Below are 20,060 nucleotides of genomic sequence, written 5' to 3'. Positions count from 1 at the left end.
AGACTCCGGTGACCGAGGTAGAATTGAGAGCTTTTTATTCAAAGAGGCAGAGGCTTGCGCCCAGTTTCCCTCCCTGCAGCCCTCGTCCTGTTCTGACATCAGTTGCAGTGCTGTCTGGGGCTGAGCAGAATGTTATGCTGTCCACAGTGGCCGTGGTGACACAGCCGTGTCACTGGCAGGACACGAGGCTCAGGGGTGGGCAGGTTAGCCCCAGCCAGCCTGGCTGGGGCCAGGTCCCACCCTCCCAGGACGCAGTCTGACCCGGCTGAGGTCCAGAGTGGACGGACCCACCCACCAATCTGAAAACAGGACTGACTTTGGGGCTGGTGGGTACCTCCATTTTCAGGCCAGGCTGGCCAGAGGAACACGAGTTTCAAATCCATCATGCAAGGATATTTCTCAAGGGCCTTGTGGGTAGCACACACCTCTGACCTCAGGCTTGAACACAGCAGAGACTGCGGTTCGCAGTGACCAGCAAACCCTCTTCCCTGAGTCTAACCACAGCCTCCTTGGGGACTCAAGGGCTTAGCATCCTTTCCTCCCTGATGTGGAGTCTCTGGTATACAGTCCATAAGGCCTGCTCCCCAGGGCTGCCTTCTGGGTGAGGACAACACAGCCGGCCTCCATGGCCAGGCCATGCCCAGACTGAGTTAATGGGCTTCAGAGCCACCCAGGGCCCTTACATTGTCAGTAATAAATATTAAAGCTGACAGGGACCCACAAATGAGGCCTGCTGTCCGGGTGTGGAAGGCCCCGTGCCTTCCAGTTGCTCTGTCAAGGCGGGAGCCCAGCAGCCGCCCTCCTGGGGGACGACATCAGCACGCTGGGACCAGGCGGGGGAGGCCCCAGAGCCTGGGTCGTCAGCTGGAGGCAGGGGTGCCCTCTGACAGCGTCACCAGGACCTGGCCCTCCTTCCCCCCAGGCACCACAGCCTTCGTACCTGTGCAGGGCTGCCCCTCCTCCCTGTTTAACTGGGGCTACAGGCCCCTCTGGACTAGGACTCACACTCTTGCCTGGAGCCAGGAGAGGGGCCCTGACTCAGGGACGTTGCGCGGGCAGGCTCTGCCTGTCTGCCCACACTGCCACCGATGTTGGTGTCACCACCAGGGGAACAGGCCAGAGAGAATGAAGACGCATGCTGGGGAGCGGGGGTGGGGAGTCCATTCTTATACCACGTGGGGCACAAACCTCTGCTGGACTTTGTGTGGAAGATGCTGCTTCAGCAACTAGTGGGGCGGAGTTTGAGCCTAGAAGCCCTGCTCAGGCCGTCAGTGCTGATCTCGGACACCTCAGCCTTCAAAGGGGGTGACCAGGGTCCCGGCTCAACCTGGTCCTGCGGGGGGGTGTGGCTGTCTGCCTGGCTCTCAGTCTGCAGGCCCTGCCACCACCTGTCCTTTCAGAGACGCAATGGCCACTATGTTGGGAGAACTGGCCTAAAACACGCAGGCCGCGTTTCTGGTCAGCTCTGCCTGTGTTGGTGGTTAAACTTCCCAGGAGGGGCAGTTACATTCAGTTCTCAGGGCGGAGGCCAGCATCCCAGGAGTGCCTAAAGAGGTCCTCTCCTGACCTTCCCCTGGGAACAGACTTGTAGCCACAAGGCAGGACGGCTCCCAGCTGTCTGACTCAGGGATTCTAGTGTCTGGAATTCCTGGGTGTGCCCCTCACGTGTGTGTACAGCTTAGTGCTGGGGTCCTCGCTCAAGCCAAGCCTGGCCTTCCTCCTAGTTCAGGCAGGCAGTGGGGAAACCCCTTCTGAGGAGGGCCTGGGATCCTTGCAGCCTCTGCAGGCCGATCTCTGCTGCTCCCGGTGTCCCACCCCTGGTTCCCAGGGCCTTGCTCTGTCTCAGTTCTCAAAACCCAGGAGCCAGGGCCCCAACTTTCTCAAGAGAAGACAGACATCTCAAGAAAGGCCAGAAGGTAAGTTCTTTTCTGCCCCTGGGCAACCCTGTTCAGAGATTCCTTTGCTGGGGGAGGCTGGGCAAGGTGTGAAGGGCGCCCCGGCCTGGGAGAATGGTTCCTGACAATCCCTCATGGGCAGAGGAGCTCAGAGCAGGTGTCTCGTCCTCTGTCACCCCCAGTCCACCGACTCCAGACCAGGCCAGCATTGGGGGGGGGAGGGAGGGGCTGGTGCGAGGGGAGCAGCGGGTGTGGGGGAGCACATGTCGCCCCCCAGCCACTCTGCCGGGCCCGGCCCTCGCCCACCGCATCACTCATCTGTCACCTCCACAGAGTCCGTGTCCTTCCTCTCCTCCGACTGCTCCTCTGTTGTCTCTGTGTTCTCCAAGTCTGACAGCGATGCCACCTGTCGCACCCAGTCCCTGTCACTGAGAGGCTTTGGATGACATGGTCCGGAGAAGGGGTTGAACCAGTTCAGGGAAAAGTCCCCACCAAAGGCCTCTTTGACTGTCTTCCAGCTGCCAGTGTGTTCCCTGGGCTGATTCTTTCGTTTGAGGCGCTCAATGCCCTGGAAGGACAAGGGGATAGAGAGGGTCAGTGGGGGCGGGCAGGGCACCCTCGTCCTCGAGAGCACAGCACCGGGGCCCCTCAGGGTGGGGAGGGGCACGGAGCGGGACAGCAAGCGGGGCCTGTGTTCCCCCCACCAGCCTCCTTTCCTCCCCCAGGGGCCCCGGGGTGCCGGCCTCGCTCAGTAAGACCCGCCGTTGCCTAGGGCCCAGGCTGCCCAGTGGCCTCTGTGGGCGTGAGCTGGGCCGCCTGTCCTGAGACCACAAAGACGACCCTCCCCAGGGATCCTGGGCCACCCCCCCACCAACAGCAGGCGGCAGAGGCATGACGGAGCATGGAGGGGTTCTGGGGACAGCACAGGACACACAGCACGTGAGAGGAGGAAGCAGATGTGTGCACAGCGAGCAGCCAACATGCAGCTGGAGGCGCTCGGGCAGCCGCGGGCCTGCACGTACAGTGGGAAGCCCTGCGGCCTCTCCCAGCTGCCCACTCACCTGCCTCTGGGCTTCGGCTGCACAGGGCCACAGGGAGAGGGTGTCAGGGAAGGGGAGAAGCCAAAGGCGTTAAAGGCGCAGCCAGGCCAGATCCTTAGGCCCCTAGCATTCTCCGCAGAGGCTTGTGCTGGGGCGGCCCCGCACAGGGGCAGCTCACCGACACGCTTTCCACCTCAGAACCGTCTCTGCCTGCCTAGTTGCAGCTTTTCTCTTCTTTTCCACCTTAGATCCTTACACAACCGGCATAATCCTTTCTCTTGTGCAGAAAGAGAAGCTGAGGCAGGCGCTAAGCCCCAGCTCAGCCCCAGCCCCGCCCGCGCCCGGGGCCGGTTCCTCTCCAGCACTTTCTCCCCACACCGCCTCCGGGATTTGTTTCCTCGCTTTTGAAAAAATGGTAAAGAACCCGCTCTCAAGTTATCTCCTTGTAAGATACTTCCTGATTACAGACGGTTAGACAGTCACTTTACAGTAAGGAAACCTTGCAGACATCACCTGAACGGAGTGGAAGTCAACATCACCAACCGTGAGACGTATGAGCATCACCGTGGGTACGGCACCCCTCGGGATGCACCACCACCTCCCTGGTCTTCCTGCCCCAAATGCACAATCTCAGCCTAACTATGAGGAAACATCAGACCACCACAGGTGGCAGGCTACCTGGCCTCTGCAATCTCCAAGTCTGATGAATCGTTTTGAAACCAGACAGAAGGGGGAGCTGTACAACACTGTGAATGTACTAAATGCTGCTCCGCTGCACACTTCAGAGCGGTTGGTTTTATGTGAATTTCACCTCAATTACAGAAACTATCAAGCTCGAGGAACTGTCAGGGACAGGAGACTAGAGAGCCAGGAAAAATGATGCGGTTGCATCCTGAACAGAGGAGACTAGTGAGACAACTGCAGAGATCTGAATAAAGTACACAGATTAGTTAACAGTACTCTACCAATAAATTTCCAGGTTTTGATGTTAGTATTATGGTTTTATAAAATGTTTACATTTGGAAAGACATACGGAAGCTCTTTGTACTATTTTACCATTTTTTGGTTAAGTCTGAAATTATTTCCCAATAAAAAGCTAAAATCTGAGACCCAAAGACTTATATAATAGTCTTGAATGTGGAGTTATGAGAAATTGGAAACAAAATGTCTAATAATAACAGCTAAGTAAATTATTCTATAAAACAGAACACTCTGCAGCTATCGATAGTGGTGCTAATACAGGTTTACATACGCTGGGAAGTCCTGTCCCCGTGGTGACAAGAAGAAAGCAAAGCTGCATCTGACATCATCATGGAAGCTGGGGTTTAGGGATGGATTTTAGTTTTATTTCTGTAGGCTTCCTGCACATTCCATGTTCTCATCAATGAGCATGGGTGACTTTTAGAATCAGAACACAAAAGCTGTCTCAGTAAATGGCTCTGGGTGATACAACTCTTAAGGGAGCCTCATGTGGGTCTGGGGCACAGGACGCTACGCTGTTCATAGCCTGGCCCCCCTGGCCTCAGTGACGGCCAACTGAGTGACTTGCTTTGGGGATCCTCAGTTCCCTTCCTGGGTGATCATTTGCAGCCTGTAGAGAGTTTTAACTGTGATTGCAGGGGAGCTGGGATGTCACCACGTGGCAGATCAGGCTGCAGAGGGGACACCCAGAAATGACAGACTGGCTCAAAGCCATGACTGGGTCCTCACAACCACCCTGACAGGGGTGGGTATTGTATGCATACCTGGCAGATGGGAAGACAGGGCTTCTCAGAGGCTGTGACGGCAGCCAAAGCTGTCCTGCCGGTCAGGCCTCGGAACAAGGATGAGAACTCGTGTCTTCTCTCTGCTCAGTGTGTTTTCAATCCTACACAAATCCTCAAAGGCAGAGAAAAGCTGTAGAGGGAAAGGAAGCAAAAGAACCCACAGGAAAAAACAAACAGATGGAAAGATACACCGTTTCTTGGATTAGAAGAATTAATATTGTTAAAATGACCACACTACCCAAGGTGAGCTACAGATTCAGTGCAATCCTATCAAAATACCAATGGCATTTTTCACAGAACTAGAATAATTTTAAATTTTGTATGGAAACACAAAGGACCCCAAATAGCCAAAAGAATCTTGAAAAAGAGGAACAAAGCTGGAGGAATCACATACCCAGACTTCAGACTATAATACAGAGCTTCTGTAATCAAAACACTATGGTACTGGCACAAAAACAAACACACAGATCAATGGAACAGAACAGAGATCCCAGAAATAAACCCACACATTTTTTTTGTCAATTAATTTAAGACAAGGGTAGCAAGAATATACAATGGAGAAAAGACAGTCTCTTCAATTAGTGGTGCTGGTAGGGTTTAGGATGGGGGGTAGGGTGGTGAAGAATAAGCAGAGAACAGAGGAAAACTTAGGGCACTGAAAATACTCTTTGAGATTCTATAATGATGGATACCTGTCATTACACATTTGTCCAAACTCATAAAATGTACAACATCAAGAGTGAATCTAATGGTTTTTGGATGATTATGATCTAAATTATGATGTGTCAATATAGGTTCTTCCTTGGTAGAAAAAAAAATTATATATATAGTACTCTGGGGGTGGCGGTGGGGATGTTCATAATGGTGGGGTCTGTGCATGAGCAGGGTACAAGAGAACTCTACGCGCCTCTCGATTTTACTATGAACCTAAACCTGCTCTAAAAATAAAATCTTCATTTAAAAAACAAAACAAACAAAAATAAATGGTGCTGGGAAAACTGGACAGCTACATGTTAAAAAATGAAATTAGAACATTCTCTAACACCATATACAAAAATAAACTCAAAATGGCTTAAAGATTTAAGTATAAGGCAAGACATAATAAACCTCCTAGAAGAAAACATAGGCAAAACATTCTCTGACATAAATCTTAGCAATATTCTAGGGCAATCTACCCAGGCAATAGAAATAGAAGCAAAAATAAACAAATGGGACCTATTAAACTCATTAGCTTTTGCACAACAAAGGAAATCATAAGTAAAACAAAAAGACAACCTACAGAATGGGAGAAAATATTTGCAAAAGATAAGACTGACAAGGGCTCAATATCTACTTAATGACAATGACAAAAAAAAAAAAAAACAAACAAAAAACCCAAACAACCCAGCCCAAAAATGTGCAGAAGAACTGAACAAGCAATTCTCTAATGAAGGCATACAAATGGCCAATAGGCACATGAAAAAAATGCTCAATATCACTAATTACAGAGACATGCAAATCAAAACTACAAGGAGGTATCACCTCACACCAGTCACAATGGCCGTCATTCAAAAGCCCACAAACGAAAAATGCTGTAGAGGCTGTGGAGAAAAGGGAACCCTCCTACACTGCTGGTAGGAATGTAGTTTGGTGAAGCCATTATGGAAAACAGGATGGAGATTCCTCAAAAGATTAAAAACAGACTTACCGTATGATCAAGCAATCCCACTCCTGGGCATATATCCGGAAGGAACTCTTTAATTCGAAAAGATACACACACCCCAACGTTCACAGCAGCACTATATACAATAGCCAAGACATGGAAACATCCTTAAATGTCCATTTACAGATGACTGGATGAAGAAGTTGTGGTATATTTATACAATGGAATACTACTCAGCCATAAAAAAGAATAAAACAATGCCATTTGCAGCAACATGGATGGACCTAGAGATCGTCATTCTAAGTGAAGTAAGCCAGAAAGGGAAAGAAAAATACGGTATGATATCACTCATATGCGCAATCTAAAAAAAAAGAAAAAAACACACTATGAACTCATCTACAAAACAGAAGCAGACTTGCAGACATAGTAAACAATCTTATGGTTACCAGGGAAAGGGGGTGGGAAGAGATAAATTTGGGAGTTTGAGATTTGCAAATGTTAGCCACTGTGTATAAAAATAGATTTTTAAAAGTTTCTTCTGTATAGCACAGGGAAATATGTTCAATATCTTGTAATAACCTTTAATGAAAAAGAATATGAAAACAAATATATGTACATATATGCATGATTGGGAGACTGTGCTATACACCAGAAATTGACACATGGTAACTGACTGTACTTCAATAAAAAAAATTTAAAAATAAGTCCACAAACAATAAATGCTAGAGAGACTGTGGAGAAAAGGGAACCCTCCTATACTGTTGGTGGGAATGTAGTTTGGTGAAGCCATTATGGAAAACAGTATTGAGATTCCTCAAAAGATTAAAAATAGACTTACCATTTGATCCAGCAATCCCACTCCTGGGCATATATCTGCAGGGAACTCTAATTCAAAAAAACACATGCACCCCAACGTTCATAGCAGCACTATTTACAACAGCCAAGACATGGAAACAACCTAAATGTCCATTGACAGATGACTGGATAAAGAAGCTGTGGTATACTTATACAATGGAGTACTACTCACCCATAAAAATAATAAAATAATGCCATTTGCAACAACATGAATGGACCTAGAGATCGTTATTCTAAGTGGAGTTAAGCCAGAAAGAGAAAGAAAAATACCGTATATCACTCATATGTGGAATTTAAAAAGAAAAAAAGGACACCAATGAACTCATCTACAAAACAGACTCGCAGACATAGTAAACAATCTTATGGTTACTGGGGGAAAGGGGATGGGAAGGGGTAAATCTGGAGTTTGAGATTTTCAATGTTAGCCACCATATATAAAAATAGATTTTAAAAAAGTTTCTGTATAGTACAGGGAAGTATATTCAATACCTTGTAATAACCTTTAATGAAAACAAATATATGTTAAAAAAAAAAGGATTAAAGACCTAAATATAAGACCAGAAACCATAAAACTCCTAGAGGAAAACACGGGCAGAACACTCTTTGACATAAATCACAGCAATATTTTTTTGATCTGTCTCCTAAAGCAAAGGAAATAAAAGCAAAAATAAACAAATGGGACCTAACTAAACTTAAGAGCTTTTGCATAGCAAAGGAAACCATTGATAAAATGAAAAGACAACCTACAGAATGGGAGAAAATATTTGCAAAGGATATGACTGATAGGGGGTTAATATCCAAAATATATAAACAGCTCATACACCTCAACATCAGAAAAAAACAAACAACCTGATTAAAAAAATGGGCAGAAGACCTGACTAGACAGTTTTCCAAAGAACGCATTCGGATGGCCAACAGGCACATGAAAAGATGCTCAACATCGTTAATCATCAGGGAAATGTAAATCAAAACCACAATGACGTATCACCACACACCTGCCAGAATGGCCATAATCAAAAAGAACACAAATAAGAAATGTTGGTGAGGATGTGGAGAACAGGGGACCTTCATGCACTGTGGATGAGACTGTAAACTGATGCAGCCACTGTGGAAAACAGTACAGAGGTTTCTCTAAAAACTAAAAACAGAAGTACCACATGACCCAGCAATTCCACTCCTGGGTATATATCTGAAAGAAACAAAAACACTAATTCGAAAAGATACATGCACCCCAATGTTCGTTACAGCATATTTACAATTGCCAAGACATGGAAGCAACCTAAGTGTCCATCAACAGATGAATTTAATAAAGATGTATATAAATACAACAGACTACTCCTCGGCCATAAGAAATGAAATTTTGCCATTTGCAACAACATGGATAAACTTGGGGGGTATTATGCTAGGTGAAACAAGCCAGAGAGAGAAACACAAATACTCTAGATCACTTACATGTGGAGTCTAAAAAATATAACAAACGAGTGAATATAACCAAAAAAAGGAGCAGACGCACAGATCTAGAGAACAAATTAGTGGTTACCAGCAGAGAGAGTGAAGAGCGGAGGGGCAAGACAGGGGTAGGTTATGATGAGGTGTAAACTATTCGGTATAAAATAAGGTACAAGGATGTACTGTATGACGCAGGGACTACAGCCAGGATTTTGTAATAACTATAAATGGAGTATAACCTTTAAAAACAGACTCACTATATTGTACACTTGTAACTTACATAATGTTGTACATCAACTATACTTCAATAAAAATTTTTTTAATTAAGAAAAAAAAGAGCCCACAGGATGATGATTTTCTCTTGTGGCAGCGCGTTCCCAGATGAGCACTGCTAAGTTCCACTCGACCTCCTCAGCAGGCTTGTGAAAAAGTCCCCGTCAGAGGAATTCCTCAGCAGTCAAGCAGACAGACATCCAGGAGCGTCAGCTCTGGGTTTGAAGAGGAGAAAATATTCCAAATGAATCTGACGTGTAAGAAAGGCTGAGGGTCTGGGCCTTCAGGTTCAGGAGGAGCCAGTGGGGTTTCTTTGTCCTGGCAGGACTCAGTTTTGAGTTCTGTGTGGATTTGAAGGCGACCTGAAGACAGAGTTCTTAAGCCGGAGGCGAACGAGGCAGCGGTGATACCCGCTTCGGGCTCAGGCAAACACCGGTGGTTGATCCTGGTGAGGGGGCAACGGCCTAAACCAGCACCTCTTGCAGGAATGTGTGTCTTGGGCCCTTTGGGCCTGGTCTGCCTGGGTGACACAAGTTGTAATCTGTAAACAAACTCACTAATGCCCCAAAATGAAAGCAGCAGGACTCTGGCTGCCCAGGCATCCTGGGAGGACACGGATCAGACCCACAGAGCAAGCGCAGGCGGCCCCCTGCTTCCTGCACCGTCAGATGGAGAAAGTCCGAGGTGCCACAGCCCGGGCACACGTGCCCGCCTCAGAGATGCAAACTCTCCCCTCAGCAGTGCTTTCACATCTTTTTATTGCAACCCACAATAGGAAATAGTTTTCTGTTGCAACCCAGCACACACACGTACAAAGTTTCATGAAACAATACTTATTCTACAAAGTGCAATGCATTATTTTTTATTTCTTTAAAAAAATGCTGTTGCAAACCAATAAACTGATCTCACACATGAACAGTTCTGCACATAGTTTAAAAAGCACAGCTTCAACATTTACTAAAGCCAAACAATGTGCCAGACACCATTCTAACATTCATTCCTCTCTGAATCTTCACAGCAACCCTTGTGATTGAGATTATCTCCCTGATTTTACAGATGAGAAGACGGAGGCTTAATTACTGCCCAAGGTCACAAAGGAAGAAAGTCAGCTGAGCAGGGATTGGAACCAAAGACTGCGGCCAGGGCCGCAGGGTCCCATCACCCCACTACCCAAGCTGCAGAAATTCAGGGCATCCTTTATGTCCGTGTCAGAGCTTATGCCTTCCCCCAGGAGGTTTCTGCAAACACTACTCTGCAACATTTCTCATAATTCCTCGGATCAGTGTCATCAGCTCCTGTGCGGGCAGACAAGGAATCCCTGGGGCTCGCTCTGCTCTGTTAGGGTAATCACGCCATTTGAGTTATCGGTGATTTTTTTTCCTGAGGGAGAGGGTGGGGAAATGAAGTCTTCAGTTTGGGAGAGTAGACTGGCCAGTGGCTTGTTTCTGTTCTACTGTGAATCCTTTATCTTCTGTGAGGTGATTCTCAGGCAGTTATGAGTTTAAAAGATACAAGAAAAAGCCACATGGGTTTTGAGGCTCACAGATGGAAATCAAAGGTGAGGACACGTGCACGTAGTTGCCCTGGAAAATCACTCACCAGCCACCACTCCTACTCAGAGGACCCCGATCCACTCTCTCCCCTCTCCTCCTGGGGTGGCTCTTCACCCAAAGGGTCCCTTGGTCCAGAAACCGGTCAGACAGAAGAGATGTGCAGGAAGATGGCTGGACAGACTAACAGTTTGGCTCCCCTTCAAAAAACACCTTCCTTGTTTTCTCAGTGCTCACTGGATGGGGAGGCCAGAGGGGCTCACGGTGGGCACACCCCACCTCAGTGCCATGCGGGGCCAGCAGCACACAAGACCACAGTATCAGCAGGCATCAGGGGCCACCTGTAGGGCGACCCCTGCCAGTCCCAAGAGGATCCTCAGACTTGAGTGTGAGTCACCGTCACCAGGACGACTGTGAAAATCCAGATCGCTGGGCACCCCCTCAGGGTTTCTGATTCAGCAGGTCTGGAGTGGAGCCCGAGAACCTGTATCTCCAAGAATCTGGGGACCACACTTTGAGATGCACTGCCTCAGTACATCACCAGCAAGGAGATTCACCAGAGGGGTTCCAGCAAAATCGTCCTCTCTTCACATTTCTTTGATAATTAAAGGCCCCTTCTAAATTGAAACCCCTCACTTCTACTGACTGGCTCACCCTCTAGGATTATGTACTATAAACTCTGAAGCCAGAGTAACTTAAACCCATTAATTAGCCTGGGTCTGGGGTTTCTGTGTGACGCCGACTTCACATAGGTGTTTAGTGAATTACATTAAACACTGCTTACTTTAACTCCTCAAGAAAGTGGATTTTAACTAAGCAAAAGCTGGTAATTTAAGGTGTCTCACTTTGGGTTCTTCCAAGAAAAGAGTATTACAAAGATGAAATGGTATGATTAAAAAGAGACATAGCTTCAGCAAAGGGTGTTGGGAAAACTGGACAGCTGCATGTAAATCAATGAAGTTAGACCACTCTCTCACTCCATACACAAACATAAACTCAAAATGGCTATAAGACTTAAACATAAGGCAAGATACTATAAACCTCTTTGAAGAAAACATAGACAAAACGTTCTCTGCCATAAGTCTTAGCAATGTTCTCCTACAGCAGTCTACTCAGGCAACAGAAATAAAAGCAAAAATTAACAAATGGAACCTAATTAAACTTAAAAGCTTTTGCACAGCAAAGGAAACCATAAGCAAAACAAGAAGACAACCTATGGAACAGGAGAAAATATCTGCCAATGATGCTACTGACAGATTTAATTTCTAGACTATATAAACAGCTCATACAACTTAATAACAAAAAGCCAAACAACCCAGTCCAAAAATGAGCAGAAGACCTGAACAGGCAATTCTCCAAGGAAGACACACAAATGGCCAATAGGCACATGAAAAAATGCTCAATATTGCTAATTATCAGAGAAATGCAAATGAAAACTACAATGAGGTGTCACCTCACACCAGTCACAATGGCCATCATTCAAAAGTCCACAAATGATAAATGCTGGAGAGGGTGTGCAGAAAAGGGAACCTTCCCACACTGTTGGTGGGAATGTAGTTTGGTGCAGCAATTATGGAAAACAGGATAGAGATTCCTCAAAAAACTAAAAATAGACTTACCATATGATCCAGCAATCCCACTCCTGGGCATATATCTGGAGGGAACTCTAACTTAAAAAGATACATGCACCCCAGTGTTCATAGCAGCACTATATACAATAGCCAAGACATGGAAGCAACATAAATGTCCATCAACAGATGACTGGATAAAGAAGCTATGGTATATTTATACAATGGAATACTACTCAGCCATAAAAAATAATAAAATGCCATTTGCAGCAACATCAGTGGACCTGGAGATTGACATTCTAAGTGAAGCCAGACAGAGAATGAAAAATACAAACTTATTTACAAAACAGAAACACAGACAGGAAACAAACTTATGGTTACTAGAGGGGGAAGGGTGTGGGAAGGGATAAACTGGGAGTTTGAGATTTGCAGATACTAATAATAAAATAAACAAGTTCATACTATATAGCACAGGGAACTATATTCAGTATCTTGTAGTAACCTATGGTGAAAAAGAACATGAAAACGAATATATGTATGTTCCTATATGACTGAAGCATTATGCTGTACACCAGCAATTGACACAACATGTAAACTGACTATCCTTCAATAAAAATAGATATGTACAAAAAAGGAGACGTAGCATATGCATTTCTACCCAAATCCACTTTGTGTGCAAGATGTTACCAAGCCCATGCAAATATGCATAAATCTGTTTCCTTTCTGAGGCCTTTTGCATGGTCAGTCTGGTTGCTATGAACACAATCCGGAGGCTGACAGGTGGGCAGGAGTCACCTAATCCAACTGGCCCCATCACCTTCCTCTTTTTCTGCTCCCCAGAGCCCACATTCTGAAAGACTGTGGCTACTACTGGCTCTTTTTCCCACGCACACAACATTCAGTGCCGCCGGGACTCCTGTGTAAGACGTCCTCCTCCGTTAGACGTCTGGGTGCACTGAGGAGGGCTCAGGGATACCTGTTTCTTCCTGCATGGAGGCCGGGCTGACGACCAGTCACTGTGCCACCGAGGACAGCCATGTTCCTTAGTCATTGTGCTCCTGGTAAAATGTTTTCCGTCTCAACAAGATGAAACAGGAAGAACGCAGAGGGAATTTGGGGGATATTCCTATATTCTGAGCAGCATTTTCACTCTGGCTTGAGAACTGGGGAAAATTCATTCTTTCAGCCAAAGGGCTCGTAAAAACCCAGAGGTAGAATCATACAGGATGTGGGAGGGAGACTCTGAGGATATAAGTTCTAGGCTCAGGTGTAAATGATGAGTTTCTATTTTTAGGATTTGAAAAAAGTTCAATACATCTTCAGCACGATCTGCTGCATCCTTTTGAAACTCCATGGGGGAAAGAACCAACTTGGGTCACTTAAAAAAAAAATGCCTTTGAAGATGGGGTATTGTGAAGCATCCAAAGACTTAAAAATATTCCCTGAGTCCTAGTCTCCCTTCCCTGGCAGGAGGAACAGAACAAAAGTGCTGTCTCCCAAGGGATGGATCCCTGAGGGGCAGGAGCAGAGCCAGAGCCTTCCAACTGCTCGAGAATCCTTCAACAGCCACACTTCTTTCATAAACAAAACAAAACAAAACAAAACAAAACAAAACAAAACAAAACAAAAAAAAAAAAAAAAGAAAGACACGTGGGTAAAAAAATGGTATAAACTAGATTTAAAAACAGCATTAAAAAAAAAGTTCAGATGTCAGCCTTGACTATGGCATAAATAGCACAGCAGAGGCAGGTCAAAGTTAACTGATTTAGAAAAGGTCGCAGGGTTCTTTGGTTAAACATCCGGGGGATGGTGGAGAGCTCCTCAAAGCGGCGCCCTAGGATGTTTGGAGAAGTGTCCAGTGATTTCCTCTGACTCTGCTTTCCGCTGGGTGGGCAGAGAATGGGTCTCTCCCCTAGGCCCAAGCCTAGAAGCCAACTCTGCAGACTTGATGAGTTATTCTGTAGCAATTGGGAGCCCATGAGGATGAGGGAAGGGACTCAGGCTGCAGAGAGAAAGCCAGAGGAGAGAGGCCCGGCGGGTCCAGCTTGTCCAGGAGGGGGCCGTAAACGTCCTGTAGAGGTGACCCAATAAAAACTTCACTCAAGAGAGGGAGCACACATAAATGGCCTTTAAAAGCAATGAAACAAACGCCCCGACAGAGCATGCTCTGGTTGGCCTGGACAACCGGCTCTCCCCGCCGGGCAACGCTGTGAGAGAGCAGAGCTCAGTCAGAATAGGTTTTGGAAAAATTTTATTGCATTTTGTTTCCACGTGGAAGCACGTACAGAATTGAAAAGAGGCAGCATGTTCCACTTATTCTTCTGAAAGATCACAAGGCTAGATGAGCCCTCTCCCCACCCAGGGCTGATTTGATAAACCTCACCCCCACCCCACCCAAGCAAAGGATTAAAAAAAGGTCTGTGGTGATGGCTTAAAAAACAAATCCACATGAGAAGTGTGAGAAGTCACGGAGGGTAGGTATTCGGACTTCTGCGATTTCTGCATTTGATGCGCACTCCGCCTCCCCTCCCCAGCGCTGTCTTCAGGCCTTTCCTCCTCCAGATGAGGCTCCACACACCAGTGTGCACATGGAAAAGCTCGGTCTTGGTGCTGCAGACTCAAGTGCCAATTCCAGCGGACAGGATGGCCATCTCTCAACTTCTTCGCATCGAGGTCAGCCCTGCACCAGGACCGCAGTCTCCCAGGTTAAAATATAGACCAGACATGGGTATGTCCACATTTATGGGTCTAAAAAATCTCACAAAGTGAACCCACTGCAGAGATTTACAAAACGAGGAAGGGGCTGACGGTAGGACTGGCTGTTTCACTGAGCGGTAACACGCTCGCTACGAGAGGGAGGGAGGGGGCGGTAAGAGAGTCAGCAGACTGTAGCAAAGGAAAACGTAGCTTGCCTGAAACTGTGTAATTTTCTTCTTCTTTTGATTGTGTAAGGCATTTTGAACTGGAAAAACTTCTTTCCTTCACATTCTTCCAAATAATCAGTTGGAATATAATTCGTGATTCAGAATACAAATAAGACCCCTTTCATTTCCACCCCACAACCCCCAGAGTCATTCTACACAGCCGGGGCCCATAAAGTACAAGGCAGGCAATTGATTTTGGGAATTAGGAGGCAAGTTATGTTCACATGGGGGCTGAGACTGCCGTGTTCAGGGCCCTTCTTAGGGCTCCAGCCCTGATCCCGGCCCTCTCATGCCACAAGAGGTAAGCATCCGTATTCGGTGAGGTTTTAAGTCCCATCAGGGTGCCCACCACTGCCTCCTGGGCAGGGGGAGTCCCAGGCCCTCCTGGCTCTCCTATGCATCCCCAACTGGGCATCCAGGCTGGTCCATCCACGCACAAGTGTCACGACTCAGTTAGTACGAGGGGGCATGGCCTGGAGACAGCGCCTTCCACGTTAGTCATGCCAGACAGACAGCAGAGAGGAAACCAGAGGCCAGAGAAGTGATTTTAAAAAGGAAAAAAGAAGAGCAGCTTCAGTCACCAAAAAAATAGAAAGGATGATCTTTTAAAAATAAAACATAGGGAAATTTTTTTTTCTCTGCAATGCTCAGCCATTTTACTTGAACTTGAGACATTAAAAAAAAAAGTTTTAGAGTAGTTGTTTTGCTTTTTCGGTTTAAACATTCATGAGAACGGATTGGATGGTAGTGCTGGGATGTGGTTTGTGTCTGAGTGGCAATGCTGGTCAGGGGTCCTTCAGACCACATACTGGTACGGGTCTGCCTTCCCTTGGTCTGGCGTGGCAAAGGGGCTGGCCCAGCCTAGAGAGAAGGGGTGGCCAAAAACGGCTTTCATGTTCATCCATTTTGTTTTTTTAGCCCATCTTCTCTCTTCCTTTTTCAATTGTTCTATTCCCTGAAAACAAGAACAATCATACTTTCAGTCAAGCACTTCACTGCTGGGGTTTGGGGGGAGAGATATCCATTAGCTTGAGGTAGAGTAAATGCTTCCTTTTTAAAGCCATAAAGCTATCTACGTAGTACATTTTTCTTCTCTTTCTCTCATAAAAAGTGTTTTAAAGAATCATGTTTTTGCGAGGGAGGGTGGGCACACAGGCACATATGTATAAGTCCGTCCAGAGAGGGAGGGACAAATCAGCAAGGTCAGCAGGCCCCTAAGCCACTGCTCCTACTTATGCAATCCGGTGTGTGGTGTTAAGCGAGTCCTTGTCGGGTCTCTGCAGAGGCACTTCCCGCCCGGGGCTGGACTGTGTGCGGGGAGCGCTGTGAAGGCTGGGGCGCGGGGAGCCTCAGAGATGGAAGGGGGCTCAGGATCATGATGGCCAAGGATAGCCGTTAATTTGAGATCGGTTCATGGGAAGTCTGAACCTACTATGACCACTTTGCAGACAAAAAAAAAAAGGAACAAGTCAAACGACTGCTCTGGTGTAGTTAGTCCCGCCAGCCTGGGAGGCCAAGGGGTGCCCTGCTTGGCGGGGCTGGCGAGGCGCCGAGGAGAAGGTGGAACAGGAGGGAGAGGTCACCACAGAGGAGGGAGGAGAGTGATTAGTACAGGGTAGAGGGACCGAACAGACAGACCGCTCAGCCTCAGCCCCAGTCCCGGCAGAGGCTTTCCTGTGCTCCTCTGGGGAAAAGTGCAACCCAAGGCCACCTCAGCAGCTGTCACAGAGCCTGCACCACCCCCGGGGCCCAGGAATCGAGCTGGTCCCTCCTCAGGAAAGATCTGGTCAGCGGGCGGGGCCGGAGGGCAGGAGAGCGGCAGCCTGGCAGTAGCCTGGCCGGGGTCTGTCTGCCGTGGTCTCTGTGAGGGGGGGAGCAAGCGTGGGGCCCCAGGGGATGGCCCAGTCCGAGTCTCTGTTCACAGCCCAGCACCCTGGGACCACACAGGTCAAGGGCAAGACACACTTTCCCACGAGCTGCAGGCCCTCGGCTCCGTTCTCCTGTTCTTTCAGCACGACTCCCTTTAGGAATGGTCTTGAGGGGAAAGAACAACCAGGGCCGTGAGAGTTTGCCTTCTGGCTCCCCTAGACCACGGCCTGTGTGGCCTGGCAGTGTCCCAACAGTGGGCGGGCCAGTCACCTCTGGGTTCCCTGTAGGCCTTACGCAGAGAAGTTGGTAACACATTGCTTGGATACACAGCTTGATCTACAGCACTGGCTACTGCTTCTAACAGAAGAAAAGGTGCCGAGAGGCCCCCAACCTCCTCAACCATCGGGAGCATCATCCCCCCTTCTCTGCACACTGATTTTCCACACCCACAGGGACGTGGCCTCAACAGCAGCAGCGAAAACTATGTTTTCCTACGAGTCTCCATCTAGGGCTGACCACCCAAATGGCCAAAGTCCCCCCACAAGGCCCCTAGACAACTGTTGAGAACTGCCACCTGAAGGCGACCTCAGGCTGCCAGGACAGACTCGTGACCTCACAACTCTGTGCCTCACCTCAGAGCTAAGGGCTGCCCCTTCCTCCTAGGGCCCCTTCCTCGGACCCCAAAGCCAAAAAGAAGAAATGCCCAAACCACAGGCATGGACTGACCACCTCGAGGCGTCTGGACACCTTAGGAAGGCTGAGAGGTAGCAGCAGTGGCACCAGGGGAGTGAGCTGGCAGTGGCTGCGCCAGCAGCTTCCAAGCTCCCAGAGGAGCTGTGAGCAGGGGGGCACGTAGGGGCTGGGAGAAGGTAACAGACGGGGAACAGAGACGGCCCAAGCTGAGGTGACCTAGGGGCCAGGCCAGGCCTTGTTGCCCGAAGCTCTGGGGGCCCAAGCTGGGCTGTCTCCTGACTCTGCCCTCAGGACCCGGTCATGAAGGCACCTCCTCTGGGCAGCTGACCCTGCCTGTGCCACCTGGGTCCGGGTGCTCTTGGTCCACCACCTCTCCCCAGGGCTGTGGCCACTGGATGGGAAGGGCATCCCAGTGCCCAGCAGAATGCCTGACACAGTGCTGTGTACAAGACAGGACCATCACGGGAGGATGGAAGGGCTTGTGGCAAAAGGAATTCCTCACGGAGGCTGCTGGGGCCCATTCCTGGTGTGACCTGAGTGCCAGCCCCAAGTGGGCAGGACTCGTGTGTGTGTGAAGATCCAGTGTCGGTATGGACAGTGGAATGTGCCCTGCACACCTTGGCTGGCCACTGGTCTCCCAGGTCGGGTCTGTGAGCAGCCCTCCTCAACCCCAGCTGAGGAGGCAAGTGCTGGGCAGGCTGTCAGCTTACCGTTTCGTCCGTGCAGATGGAGTGAACCTGGGTCCCGAACATCACTGACGTGAAAATGAGGAAGAGCAGCCCCTCGAAGCACAGCAGGATGAGGAGGATCACCGTGGTGGGCGGCGAGAAGGAGCTGCACTCTGCAAGAGACGGGACACGTGGGCTCAGGGCTGCCAGCTCCGCACCCTGGACTCCACTCTGCCTCTAGCCCCCCGGGCCCGGGCTCCTCCTAGGCGCCACGCCTCTCTGGCCTCCACGCTGTGGCGGGGACTGTCCTGCCCCACACCTGGCTGCACCAGCTCTCCCTTGGGGAAGCCCTCCCTGGCGGGCCAGGCCTTGTTAGGCTTCCCCTCCCTAACACATCATCCTTTGTCTCTCTTCCCTGCCAGGGTGGAGGTCTGTATCCTGGTGCCAAGCACAGTGCACAGCACATGGAAGGACCCAGAAAAGACTCAGGGCTGAGGCACGAAGGCCTGATGACACCACAGGGAGACCCTCCTCTCCTCAGAGAGCAAAACGCAGGTTGAACAGCAGGGAGGTCTTCAGTCCAGGCCTGGTCTGGCTGTGAGTTTTCTGGGCATTCCTGTGCCTCTATCTTCTCCTACGCCAGGAGGAAGAGGAGGATCACTCAGTGGCTTTGGGCTCTGAAGCTTGGTGGGGGCAGTCTACCTGCCAGGGCTCGGCCCTGACCCAGGTATGAGGTAAGCTCCACGGGGAAGGCCCCTCTCGGGAGCATGTGCATCATGAAGACTGTCAGTCCTGAAGCTGGGGAGTCAACAGAAGAGCCACCTGGCCTGGAGCAGGCACCTGCACTCCCCCGGCCCCTGCTACCAGGCCACTACAGCAAGGTTTGACCAGATGTGTGGTTTTATTTTAGGCAGAGTCCCTTGTCTGAACAAAGTCTAGTCAGAAACCCAACTCACTGAGAGAAAAACAGAGGTGCTGAGGGAGATGGTCGGGGGCGAGTGGGGAGGGGACCCCTTCTCTGGCTCTTCACCACCAAGGCAGCTTCTCAGGAGAGCCCTGGACCACCCAGGAAGAAGGGGGCCCTAGCTGGTGGCGCTGGCAGCACGGTGTAGGCCCCCTGGTGAGCACTTGCTACCCAAGGACGCCTGCCCTTGCTGGTAGTCACCAGGCCTGTCACACCCGGGCTGCGGCCCATGTTTCTGGCTGTTCCAGTGCTCGGGCCTGTTTTCCTGTTGGGAGCGTCTGATCCTGCAGGGCAGAGCTGGACGTCACCGGGCTTTGGGAATTCAAAATGCCCCTCTGAGCTGCCCTGCTGGCTCCCTCACAGGAACGTCAGGAGGGGGAAAGGGGGTTAAATCTGGGACTGAGCTTGGGGAGAAACTGGCACTGAATGGGTGGCAGGGTAAGAACATTGCGTCTAAATGCCTTACCGCCTCACCTTTCCCTCAGAAGTTACCACTTCCTCATGAATTCCCTTCTGGGTTCTTTGCTGGGCAGGGCGGGGCTAGGGTGGCTCAGCAGGCTGACGGGCTGGCCCTGGGTGGCCACCGCTGGGTCAGCTGCCTGCCTGGCTTCTGGGCCGGGCGGGGCTGTGGGCAGGACAAGGTCTCTGAGGTCAGGCAGACGCCGGGGGATGGATCCGCACCAACTCCTGACCATGAGCTCTAATGTTCTGTTCCAGCTCTGGTGTCATTCCTATCCCATGCACCGGGAATCACCTGTTTCTTCCTGTCCCTGCTTGATATCTGCTCCTCCTCCTACACCCCTAGGCTCCAGGAGGGCAGGGACTTCGTTTGGCTCACTGCTGTCCAACTAGCCTTGGTGCAGTGCCTGACAACTAAAGAATCTGGGCAAGAGGTAGCTGTCCC

At 49.3% G+C, this 20,060-nt stretch overlaps 1 protein-coding gene and 1 long non-coding RNA gene across 14 annotated transcripts in view; one reads left to right on the top strand and one right to left on the bottom strand.

The window, feature by feature from the left end:
• The window catches only part of ZDHHC3 (zDHHC palmitoyltransferase 3), a 119,780-nt gene that overhangs the window by 4,226 nt on the left and 95,494 nt on the right, over positions 1-20,060 (bottom strand). For 9 of the 13 annotated variants that reach the window (XM_074345084.1, XM_045509840.2, XM_045509842.2 and 6 more), the window contains 2 exons: positions 18,235-18,365; positions 2,221-2,463 (listed from right to left, as the gene is read on the bottom strand). In XM_074345084.1, coding sequence (XP_074201185.1) covers positions 2,221-2,463; positions 18,235-18,365 — 374 coding nt within the window. Of the gene's footprint in view, positions 1-18; positions 2,464-14,272; positions 15,918-18,234; positions 18,366-20,060 lie in introns of those variants that run through there. The other 4 variants (XM_074345087.1, XM_074345090.1, XM_074345091.1 and 1 more) reach the window with 2 other exon arrangements.
• On the top strand, positions 2,352-4,044 carry LOC141573789 (uncharacterized). Its single transcript, XR_012500048.1, has 2 exons — positions 2,352-2,488; positions 3,222-4,044. It is a non-coding gene; the product is annotated as an uncharacterized LOC141573789 (long non-coding RNA).

The sequence above is a fragment of the Camelus bactrianus genome, chromosome 17 (assembly GCF_048773025.1).
Source record: "Camelus bactrianus isolate YW-2024 breed Bactrian camel chromosome 17, ASM4877302v1, whole genome shotgun sequence".
In the NCBI taxonomy this organism is placed as follows: Eukaryota; Metazoa; Chordata; class Mammalia; order Artiodactyla; family Camelidae; genus Camelus; species Camelus bactrianus.
Note: the sequence above shows the minus strand (reverse complement) of the source record. Positions and strands in the feature narration are given on the sequence as shown.